General features: G+C 40.5%; 1 protein-coding gene and 1 long non-coding RNA gene across 2 annotated transcripts; both read right to left on the bottom strand.

Moving 5' to 3' along the window:
- Positions 1 to 263: 263 nt before the first annotated feature.
- Positions 264 to 1,949, bottom strand: LOC145553806 (uncharacterized). The gene is made up of 2 exons (XM_081612812.1): positions 1,605 to 1,949; positions 264 to 1,460 (listed from the first exon to the last, which is right to left on the bottom strand). Exon 2 carries the CDS (start codon positions 1,251 to 1,253, stop codon positions 699 to 701), a length of 555 nt encoding a protein of 184 aa, XP_081468938.1. The 5' UTR covers positions 1,254 to 1,460; positions 1,605 to 1,949; the 3' UTR covers positions 264 to 698.
- A 110-nt stretch (positions 1,950 to 2,059) lies between these two features.
- On the bottom strand, positions 2,060 to 8,252 carry LOC145553893 (uncharacterized). Its single transcript, XR_014089936.1, has 3 exons — positions 8,054 to 8,252; positions 2,756 to 3,076; positions 2,060 to 2,263 (listed from the first exon to the last, which is right to left on the bottom strand). It is a non-coding gene; the product is annotated as an uncharacterized LOC145553893 (long non-coding RNA).
- Positions 8,253 to 12,343: the final 4,091 nt, after the last annotated feature.

Genomic DNA, 12,343 nt, shown 5'->3' with positions numbered 1-12,343 from the left:
TAATTATAACATGTCAAATGACAGAGGGGCTTAAAAACTAACCAAATATTCAGTTATTTTTTTAAATTATATATATGTGCACACACACACACACATTTAAAATTTCCCCCCCCCAGAGGTAGTCCTGGCCCCCCCCCCCAACTTTAAAAGTCTAGCTCCGCCACTGCCGCCAGGGAGTCCCCGGTTCGAGGTACACATGCTCAGAGCAGAGAACCCTTCATGTACAAAAAAAAAAGTCTTGGAAAGGAAGGAAGGCACTTACCCAACACGACACAATGCTCCCGGATTGTTGCCATTTTAAATGATAGAGTTTTGATTTTGACACATTTTTTTATTTATAAATAAAGTGCAAAAAAAGGACATGGTAAGTACATGTATTAACAAAAACACAAGACTCAAAATAATACAAGTGCAAAAAAGGAAATGCAAGTACTTGTATGAAAAAATGAAACACACAAAGACTCGATGGACTATAATAAAGTGCAAAATATTAAAGAAAATAAGGTGCAAAAACGTAAAAAAAAAAAAAAAAAAAAAGACTTCAAACCTAATAAGTGGAATAAAAAAAAAATTAAGTGCAGGGGAAATTCACATGATAAAAAAAAACAAAAAACAAATGGTTACAAAAGCCACTCGTACAAAGTTCAAGGAAGTTCTACTTCCTTAAAGTAGAACTTCAAGTTGCTCGTCCGCCTCCTCTACCGTCTACCGTCGTCGTCGACGCTGGACAAAAAAAGTTCTAACGGACTGCAGTCATCGGACAGGAGGAGGGGACATGAGTTTTGCGGCAGGTCCCTCCTGGACGGCGGGCTCTGGAGCAGAGGCAGGTCCCTCCTGGACGGCGGGCTCTGGAGCAGAGGAAGGTCCCTCCTGGACGGCGGGCTCTGGAGCAGAGGCAGGTCCCTCCTGGACGGCGGGCTCTGGAGCAGAGGCAGGTCCCTCCTGGACGGCGGGCTCTGGAGCAGAGGCAGGTCCCTCCTGGACGGCGGGCTCTGGAGCAGAGGAAGGTCCCTCCTGGACGGCGGGCTCTGGAGCAGAGGCAGGTCCCTCCTGGACGGCGGGCTCTGGAGCAGAGGCAGGTCCCTCCTGGACCTATGGCTCTGTGGGTACCTCCCATGGCTCCAAGCTCTCAGTCCCTGGTGGTAGTTTCTGAACCACTTCTGGTATTGACTCGTTCCCTTCTGGTAGTCTGGCTGCCATTCTTCGCTGGGAGACGGCCGCCAACAGGGAGAGGCGGGTCCTGCGGGGACCATTCCCCAGCAGGACCCTTCGCTCCCCAATGGCTGCCGTCTCCCAGCGCTCACACCCGCTGGGATACCGCCTCCATCAGGGAGCGGCGGGTCCTGCCGGGACCATTCCCCAGCAGGACCCACCGCTCCCGGACGTCAGCCACTCAACCAGCGGGGAATGGCAGCCAGACTACCGGAAGGGAAGGAGTCAATACCAGAAGCAGGTCAGTCCTGCAGGAAAGGAGAACACAGGTAGGTCATTGAATGTGGTCATCGATTTTTACATACCTGCTCCAAGAGCCTGATCCACCGCTTGAAGTTGTGGTTCAAGTCCTTCAGCTGCATAGTGGGCCAACTTGCATCCACAAGTCTCACCTGGGAGTGGGCTTTGAGGGGAGGTGGATGTCAAGTGATTAAATGTGATTAAATGATTAAATAGAAAAAAGTAGAATTAAAGCAAAGTTTGCAGGACAATAACACACAACCAGATTAATTTTATTACCGTCTGACTCTACTGTTGGGTCTTGATGTCCCCTGTGTAATTTTATTTATTATTACTATTAAACTAAAAATCTCCAGCATGGGGAAGTGGTATGAGCTCGACTTTTCTCAACATATACTGGTTCATGAACAAACTGCACACAAACTTATGAAAAAACTGAAAAAGTATACTGCTCAAAAAAAAAATAAAGGGACCACCACAATACAACTCCAAGTAAATCAAACTTCTGTGAAATCAAACTGTCCACTTAGGAAGCAACACCGATTAACAGAGACCCTCGTCGGGTCAATCAGTGTTGCTTCCTAAGTGGACAGTTTGATTTCACAGAAGTTTGATTTACATTGTGTTGTTTAAGTGTTCCCTTTATTTTTTTGAGCAGTGTATTTTCTCTACAGCTTCTGACAGAATCAAACTGAGATGTAGGAAGAGTCTTTATCACAAACCTGAAGAGGAGACATGTCCAGGGAATTCTCAGAGCTGCTGCTGGTGAGAACGCTCCTCGATGACATGACTGCCGCTGGGACATACTCGGCTGAAGACAGAGGACAAAAAACCGGTCAAAATAGAGAACTCACAAAAGAGAAAAGAAAGAGTCAGCTGCTGGTTAGCTGGCAGAAGAAAGGAGACTAAAATCTTACAAGACAGACACAAAAAACAAGAGGAGTTAGAAAATCTAAGCACACAGATAATCCAACTACTACAATATTAACTTGTTTATTTTTCATTTCTAGTTTAAAATAAACTTGACACATGTCGACATGAATTAAGTTTTGAATGAAAAGTAGTTTGAAGAACATAAATATTGTATAGTATCAAAAGAAAATCTACAAAACAATTACCACTTTGCATCCAAACAGTCAAAAACATAACGTTAATTATGTAAATATTAAATATTTAGCACAGATAGGATTTAAATATAATTACTAGATCATGTCAAATCTTTTTTCATGTTCCTGTTAATCCAAACAAACATGCAGTCAGTTTCTAGAGTTTCACTCAGAACCTTTCATTCAGTGTAATGTACCTGAAGTCTGTCGATGTCCCAGGTGGTGATCATGGGCACTGTAGGGCTGGCGGCACGGAGGACAGCCAGGCGCTCCTCAGTGACGTGCCTCTTAACGCCTTGAATAATGTCACTGAGGAGCGACCTGGCCAACTCGGAGAGGTGGATGTCAAGCCGGAATGCGGCATAGCCGCACCCCTCTACGGGACAGGGCTGTTAAGTCGCCCTGACCCGTAGTTGACGAGGATCCGCCTCTCCAAGTTCTCCACACAATGGTCTGTCTTCAGGTGAAGAGCCAGTTTCGAGGTGCAGTTGAAACAGATGGGGCATCTAAAAGACATTCTTGAAAAAGAATTTGATCAATCAATGACAAATGAAATCAATTTTTAATTGACAGAATTGTTTAATGTAGCCATTCTTTTACAGCAGCTGGATCAGGTTCTATTATCCCCTGTGCAGATATACTTCAAATATTTCACAGAAGTCTGAAACAATTTTTAATTGTCATCAACAAACATACTGTAAGTATTTGTTAAGCATAACAGTTATGTGTCACATCCAGGGTAGCTTGCTACCAAGTGAGCAGCTGGCGGGCTACCCTGGATGTGCTAACCAGCCCACTTGGTAGCAAGGTATCGTGGAGCAAACAGGTGTTTCCACAGTTACAAATTCGAAAGTTTTCTGCTTTCAAAGTTACATTAACTCACCCATTGAATGGTAAAGTTGCACATTAAACCCGCTTCTATTCCAAACATCACATTTTACATTAAATAAAAACTTACCCTTTTTGTGAGACTGTTTGTGGTGCCGCGACTGTCTGTTCTGCTGTCTGTCTGTGTCTGAGGAACTCCTGCTCCTCTCCCACCTCTTTTCAATTAACAGCTAATTTAATTGGACACAGGTGCGTGTGACGCAGGAAGTGGGAAGGACTTCACCTTCTCTCGGAGACTTCACAAGACTGATAAAGAAATACAGTAGGAAGTGATCATTATCCTATAATTATAAGGGTAGGAATAATTGGAAATTAGTATAAAAAGAGTGGGGAGAGATTAAACTTTAATAAGGCAGATTGGAGTAAGTTTAGATATTTGAGTGAAATGTATTTAGAAAAGGTAATTTTAATATGCATATAAATAAAGTAAATGCAAGTATCTCAAAAATAATAATGGAAGTGTAACCAAAGAACAGAATTTACTCGGGTTCAGACAGCAGTTTACTATCAACCAGTTTATTTATTACAAATTACTGGACTGAAACACATCCAACTTTGTTTCAACACTTTGTCATAGTTTTCCTGGAAAACCCACAAAGAGAAAAGAAAAACAAAACATTTAGGTCATAAGGAATCCTTTCAGGGTCCTTGGTAAAAATTAAATTAAATTAAAATAAGCTGGCCAGAAAAAAAAAAACAAAACTTCATATAGAGCTCTATATTTGTGTGCAGAGACTGGCACGTCTCTGCTCCGCAGCAGCTCTGAAACTCTAAAGCCCGGGAGTTTCCCTAGTAACTAAGAGCAGTCAGCTCCATTTTAAAACAACACTTAAGATTTTTTATCAGGACTATAACTCCATAAAATAATAAGCACCTCATGAACATAGATGAAAATGAAATATTTCATTTAACACGACAAACTCGACAGTCATTTTAAGTCACAATACCCACGGAAAAACAGGAGTTTGGTTTTGTTGAGGAAAAATGACTATTTTAGTGTTTAACACAGTTTAAACCTTTTAGAACACATTTCTTAAGTTTGAACAGGTTTGTGTTAGTGATTTAAAACCCGAAGAACTATTGCTGGGTTAAGTATTTAAAGTACAAAGGAGAATAGAGAATCTGCAAGAGAATTTCGGCTCAGACCCCTGGGGTCTTATCATTAAAGACAGGAGGTCATAAATCAACATATGCAGGAAGGTGGATGACAGTATCACTTGAATTACTCTGAGAAAGGGAACTTTGGTCGGTTCACGTAACCAGGATGAGAATTCTTCCAAAACTAACATCTGACATGGGGCAAAAAAACTGAACATAAAATGTTTTAAATCACTAACAGTTAATTTGTAAGACATTTTTCTTAGTTATTAATAACATGTTTTGACTGAAAATTCTATTATCTTGTTTGAGAATTAATTTAATGATGAATGTATTTGAAATTGTATTATTTCTGACTATATTAGAATCACATGAAAATGTTTTGTTTAGTATTAGAAAATACTTAGGTTTATGGTGAATGAATGTCTTAATTCCTATTTGTTTCTAATTCCTAATTAGAAACAGGAATTGTACTTCATTATTTTCTGTTAATATTGTCTATTTCTTTTGGTTTGATATCAGGACTAAACTTTGGAGATGCTGAGTGCAGAAGAACAAATTGGGTTTTTGGAGAACTTTTCATTGAATTAAAAGTACAGTATTAAAGGTTTGTTCCTGGCAGAGCAGAAGAGAAACCAGAATTTCACAGCTACCTGTGAGGTTCCTGCATTTGTTTCTCTTGGCCCAGACGGCTGTAGAGCCGGATAGCGTTAAGAAAATACATTTAAAATAAGTTAGTTTTAGAATTTATCATGACTTGATTGAAATACCATAATTATAGTTTTAAAATTTATAACATAGTCTGACCTATTGATCTTTATTTTACTGTAGTTAAAGCAGATGGTTTGTCAAGATCTCTGATCTGCTCTTTGTCTGTCTGGGAAACAATCAGTAGGAAGTTCTAGCTTTTCACACTGATCTGTGAAAAGCCATAAACCACCATGAATTCGGAGAGCCTGCTTCTACCTTATTTAACAAAAGGTGTTGATCTTGCGAACAAATTGCGGGACTTTTTCTAAATTTAAAAGAGCCAGAGATGCCTTCCAATTGGTCAAGTAGAGATACGCCTTATTTGAATACATTAAAGAGGAAAACACACCTACAGGTATAAAAGTTTGTGCACAAGGGAAACAATTCAGAAAAAAGCTGATTTATTTTACTTCTGCACCAGCTCTTTCTAAAAGGACGTCCTTGATATTTCATTGTCTTCTTGTCTCAGGTAACAATGTTTGTGTCTGTGTTTCTTCAGTTTCCTGTACTATCTTATACTTTCTTCTGATTGGATTAAATTCTGTAATTCTGTGACGTCAACACGCATTGTTGTGTTTTTGTCCCCACACGTGGCCACGTGAGAGAACCCGGGATCAAAAGGAAGTATCAGAGCCAGAGTTTTGCTAAATTTACCAGTAATATAAAAATTCTTCCTTAACAAAGCCAAGACCAACGAATGCCTACGCACGGGATGTGCAAAACTGGAGAGACAAGCGGGAGAAAACTCCATCAAAAACGTTGCTGCAAATTGACAGAGATGGGCAAAAACTTCTCAACTTGTCCACGGATGTGGACAAGTTTAGAGCTGACAAGTTGAGAGCTTGTCCAAAACTCATTGTCCTTTCCAATGAGGATTCTGGAATGGACAAACATGGCATACAGTTTAAAAAGTCTTTGTCACGTAGAAATGAACAAAAACTCAACAAACAGGTTAGAGAGAAGGCAGAGGAACGATTGGTAAAGCCAAGGCAAACACCCAGAGTTAGTGAAGGCAAACGGTCAGAATATGTACATGATGAGAGGGAGAAAAATGTTCACGAGCAGGTTAAATTTCAAGAGAAATGTAAGAAGATGGCCTATGAAAATATAGAGAATATAAGGAGAAAAGAATATGTCAAAGAAGCTGTTGAGGAGAAAAAGCTTAATCAAGAAAAAGCTAAGCAGGAGTTTGCCCAAAAGTTACTTGACAAACAGGAGAAAGAAAAGAAAGTCAAAATGCAAAAGTATTTGACTGATGCATGGGATGATCAAGTTGAATACAAACGGCAAAAGCAGATTGAAATGGACAAGATCATAAATAAAGGGTCTGATTCCTTGATGGAATCAGAGCAGTCGCATCGAACGGAGGACGTTGAGAAGAAGAAACAGAAGAAGCAGCAGAAACTCAGAACACAGGACAAGACTGAGCAAAACATGAGGGACCAAAAGTTGAATTCCTTAGAGGAATGTAAGCAGATTGTTTATGAAAATCTGGATAATATCAAGAAGAAGGAAGCTGCAAACTTTGCTCTTTTGGAGGAAAAGCAATTTCAAGAGAGGGTTAAGCAGCAGTTAGGCCAAAAGTTACAAGAGGAACAGGAGAGGGACAAGAAAGCCATATTGAAAAAGTCAGTGTCTGACACATGGGATGCCAAAATTCAAGCCAATAAACAGAATAAGAAGAAAATAGCGGAACATGAAAGGCAACAAATGGCTGCCACAATGGAGTCAGATAGACTGCATCAAATTGATGAAATTGAGATCAGGAGACAGAAGAAAGAGAAAGACTGAAATTTTTTTGGAGGCAGAATGAGACTGAGCCAAACATGGAAGACCAAAAGAAGACTGTGGATGACAATTTACAGGATATATTGAGGAAAGAAGCTGCCTACGACTCTGTTTTGCAAAAGAAGCTATGCAACAGCATGGCTAAAGAGAAGGTTGCCAAAATGCTACATGAAGCACATCAGCAGAAGAAGGAAACTCCAAAGCCAAAGACTCTGGCTGATAAAGTCTTCGCTAGTTATGAAAATAAACAGGAACAGAAGAGGGAAATGGACAGGGCTGAAAGGGAAGGGGTGCTTCCTGGATATCCAGCTGAGGAAATTGTAGCCAGGAGACAGAAGAAGGATCCCCAGCAGAAACTGAAGACACAGGACGAGACTAAAAAACATACGGAAAATTTAGTAATAATGCAGTGGGAAATACAGCACAGTGTAACTAAGCAAGAAAGAGATGTTCAGTATGAATCTGGCTTTCTAGACTATGAGAGTGACTGCGACATTCCTGATAAGGACAGAAGTCGTGAAATACGTAAAAAATTGTGTACGACCAACTGTCACTTACAAAGAAGGAAGAAGCTAAAAAACGGGCTTTTATGGAGGATAAGTTACTGAAAGAAAGGAAAGAGCGGGAATCTACAGAGCAAAAGCGTGAAAAACTGGAGAAAGAGAAAAAAGCTGCAGCTATAAAGAGTCTGACTAATTCTTGGGATTCCCAGATTCAACTCAAACGGCAGGAGAAAAAGGAACTGTGTGAGATTGAAAGGAAAAACATGCAGACCTTGATGGAATTAGACAGAGTGTGTGGAGCTGAAAACAGTAAGCCAAGCCACCAGACTCTGCCAGGGAGAAGTACCTCCCTGGCAGAGTCTGCAAGAAGATCTGCAAGAAGATCGGTGGGTACTGCTGACCAACATGACGACACAAGAAACAGACCTATACTGAGTAGTCAGAAAGTTAGGAAGCCTGTCACATTACCTTTACTCAAATCCACCTCTGTGCACTTTGCTGAGGATCACCAACAGCAAAATAAAAGAGTAAAATTCCCGTCCATTTCCAGTCCCAGAATAACAGAATAGCTGTTTCTCAGCTGGCCATGGAATGTGATGGGAATCCCCCGGAGGAGCTGACCAAAGTGGCTTAGGAGAGGGAAGTTTGTGCCTCCCTACTTAGGCTGCTGCCCCCATGACCTGAAGAAAAGGGATGGATGGATGGATGGATGGATGGATGGATGGATGGATGGATGGATGGATGGATGGATGGATGGATGGATGGATGGATGGATGGATGGATGGATGGATGGATAGATAGATAGATAGATAGATAGATAGATAGATAGATAGATAGATAGATAGATAGATAGATAGATAGATAGATAGATAGATAGATAGATAGATAGATAGATAGATAGATAGATAGATAGATAGATAGATAGATAGATAGATAGATAGATAGATAGATAGATAGATAGATAGATAGATAGATAGATAGATAGATAGATAGATAGATAGATAGATAGATAGATAGATAGATAGATAGATAGATAGATAGATAGATAGATAGATAGATAGATAGATAGATAGATAGATAGATAGATAGATAGATAGATAGATAGATAGATAGATAGATAGGTTTTCTCTGGGTGCTCCAGTTTCCCTACAAAAACGATAGATAGGTTTTCAGCTTCAGAAGGGAGGCCCAGACTTCCCTCTCCTCAGCCACTTCTTCCAGCTCCTCCGGGGGAATCCCAAGGCGTTCCCATGCCAGCCGAGAGACATAGTCCCTCCAGCGTGTCCATGTCTTTCTGATTAGCTTCCCTGTGTATTTAACCCCACCTGTTGTCTCTGTCCTTCGTTGGGTCCTCGTCATTAGTTCATCGTTCTTCTGTCCGTTTGCAGTGCCGCATGTCTTTCTGAGTTTGTTCCTGATTCTTTATTAAATACATAATTTCCTCATTACTACCTGGGTTTACCGGTGTCTTCCTCACCTACAACCACGCACACATGACAGAATGTCCCTAGTATTAGCTACGAGAGAGATATGGCCAGGGCCGTACAGAGACCAGTACAGGGGCAGGTGCTCAACAACAAAAAAGGGCCCATCTAACCGCCTTCTAGGACAGAATATTAACAGCCTCTCAGCTTTCAGAGTTTAATAAACAATGATAAATTACAAAATTGTGAGACATACATTCAGAGCTAAAGGAAATCTCTACATAGAGCATAACACTATGCATATGTAAGATATTTATTAGTAATTTCGTTCTGCAGGTCTATTTTGTAAATCAGAGCTGGTGGTCTAGCTCTGGTTTACATATTTTGTCTTTACATAATTACACTATTAAAAATATAAACAAGGGCACAAAGCCACCTTTGTGCCCTTGTAATCTTTTATAGATTACAGATTAGTGGACTGTAATCTCTAAAAGAGCTTCCTGTTTGCTGCAGTGGAGATGAAGACGGTCCAATCAGGAAAGCAGAGCTGCATCAAACTTTAAGGTGGAACTGCAGAAAAAGAAAAAACAAAAGCAAAATTGAATTGTTAATGCATGTCACCATGAGAAAAGCCTACTGAGTTTTGCTTTAAAAACCTTTTTAAACATTTAAATCACACATTTGTCTCATGAACAGCAGTCTCATGTCTCATGTCTCAGTGATTGTTTTTGTTAAACAAACTTATTTGTGCATGTCATAAATCTTTTCTTAATATTCTAAGTTTTTGTTTGACTCAAAGTTTTGCTTGTGATTCTCACATGACGTTGTGAGCAGTGGCGTAGCCAGAGGGGGGGGGGCAGGGGGCCATGGCTCCCCCTGTCATCTGATTGGCCCCCCAGTGGCCCCCTGATGATTGAAATGTAACGGCACCAGGTTATTCCTGTACATTATTTGGAATCATTCTAAGTCAATCTATCTAAAGAAGAAAAACAATAATAAATATATGAAAAGAAAATGTATAAAACTTTATATAAGTCCATGTGATGACATAAATAAATAGATTTTTATCAGGCGCGATACCAGCCTCCTTTATACTCATAACAACAAGCTGATATTCTTCTCCTGGGTGTTTCAGTTATGCTGCGCTGTGGTGCAACTCAAAGGCTAAAGCGCTTCATACCTGGTGGTTGTAAAACACCAATAAGTTATTTATTGATCCTCCACAAAAAAGAGAAAAAACCGAAGAGGGCCGACAATGTTCCTAGTTGGAGCAGAGGTGGTGTTAGAGATTTTTGGTATTATCATTTTGTTTCAGGTTAAAGTGTTCTCTTGTTTAAACTGTATGTGTGAACTGACCTGGAAGTCACAGCTGGCTGTTAGCTGCAGGTCAAGATGTTTGACTGAGATTTGACCCGGGCTCAAATCAGGGGCCAGATGTTAAATTGTTTTCCGGCCTTTGCTTTGTTTAGGTAAAATGTTTACGACCTTTGCTGTTTTCCTCTGCTGTCTATCTTGCCTATCCTCCCTCTTTGAAGTTTGAGAATAAAGACAAGCTGTATCCAAAGAGAAGCAGAACGCTCTGTGAACAGCTCTGAGAAGCAGTTGACAGAGTCTTCTCCTTTTGCTTGCAGAAGTTCAGTCATAAATTCATATACGTTGTCTGTGGTTCTTTTATGTAGGTTCTAGGAAAATACCTATCATTTTGGTGTCGAAACCCGGGTTTGAACCAGGGACCTTCAGATCAGGGGCCAGATGTTAAATTGTTTTACGACCTTTGCTTTGTTTAGGTAAAATGTTTTACGACCTTTGCTGTTTTTCCTCTGCTGTCTATCTTGCCTATCCTCCCTCTTTGAAGTTTGAGAATAAAAGACAAGCTGTATCCAAAGAGAAGCAGAACGCTCTGTGAACAGCTCTGAGAAGCAGTTGACAGAGTCTTCTCCTTTTGCTTGCAGAAGTTCAGTCATAAATTCATATACGTTGTCTGTGGTTCTTTTATGTAGGTTCTAGGAAAATACCTATCAGGTGGCGCTGGAGTTTTTTGTTGTCTGTCAAAAAAAAAAAATTTTATTTTCAATTTGTAGTCATCAAACGAAACATTTATTATTTCTCTGCTAGGACGTTTTTGAAATCAGGTAACATTTCACTAAATGACGTGATTAGAAGACGACAGAACTCTGATCGGTTCCTGATCCCGCATCACTTCCCTCTGCGGGAGAAAATCCCCGCACAAGCGGATCAGCTGCGCTAGGAGCTCCAAAGTCTCTGGTCCGTTAAATCGTCCAGATCAGAGATGATCCTCTGACTGATGTTGTTCTTAGTCTGATTAATAATGAGCTCCACGATGTTCTCTGTGCGTAAAGTTGAAACTGTCTGCGCACCAAGTGGTCAGCTGATCACAGTCTGGACAGAAACCAGCGAACTGCTCTCTGTTCTCATCAAGATGAGGGTGAGGAGGGAATCTGGCATATTAACTAGGTTAAGTTTTTACTGCTTTTGTTTTTAAAACACCATTAACATAAGCAGTGTAACTATATATTGTATATTTGGCGTTTCTCATTTCATGTGGGATTAATTGGAGCATTTAAGCGCATTTATTGCCCAGCGCTCTGCGCTTGTTTCTGCCTAACGGATCTGCACTTTAATTTCTTTCCTCTCTCAACAGTCAGCTGTTATTCCTCTACATAAACTACAATAAGTAGATCACATTCTCTTTAGGTTTTCTCTGTGTGCTCCAAACTCATTAAATGTAAACTCATCAGAAGCCCGAACCACCATCAGGCAAATAATTCTGGTGCGACCCGAAATATTGTTACCCGTCAAATTACCTGTCCAATCAGAGCTTCCTAACCAAGGTGTCCATAACTCTTCAACACGCTGTCAGCTCCCGGTCAGAAAGACGCATTTAGTTCAGTGTCCATGAGATGATATTCAGAAAGGATCTTTAATTTGATTGATTTTAGTTTCCTCTGCGATGAACTCTGCGTATCATGTCTCCATGTGCGCCAGTCAAAGGTGTTAATTATAACATGTCAAATGACAGAGGGGCTTAAAAACTAACCAAATATTCAGTTGTTATTTTTTAAATTATATATATGTGCACACACACATTTAAAATTTTGCCCCCCAGAGGTAGTCCTGGCCCCCCCAACTTTAAAAGTCTAGCTCCGCCACTGCCGGCAGGGAGTCCCCGGTTCGAGGTACACATGCTCAGAGCAGAGAACCCTTCATGTACAAAAAAAAAGTCTTGGAAAGGAAGGAAGGCACTTACCCAACACGACACAATGCTCCCGGATTGTTGCCATTTTAAATGATAGAGTTTTGATTTTGACACATT

Source organism: Poecilia reticulata, chromosome 11 (assembly GCF_904066995.2).
Source record: "Poecilia reticulata chromosome 11, P_reticulata-male-v2, whole genome shotgun sequence".
NCBI lineage: Eukaryota > Metazoa > Chordata > Actinopteri > Cyprinodontiformes > Poeciliidae > Poecilia > Poecilia reticulata.
Note: the sequence above shows the minus strand (reverse complement) of the source record. Positions and strands in the feature narration are given on the sequence as shown.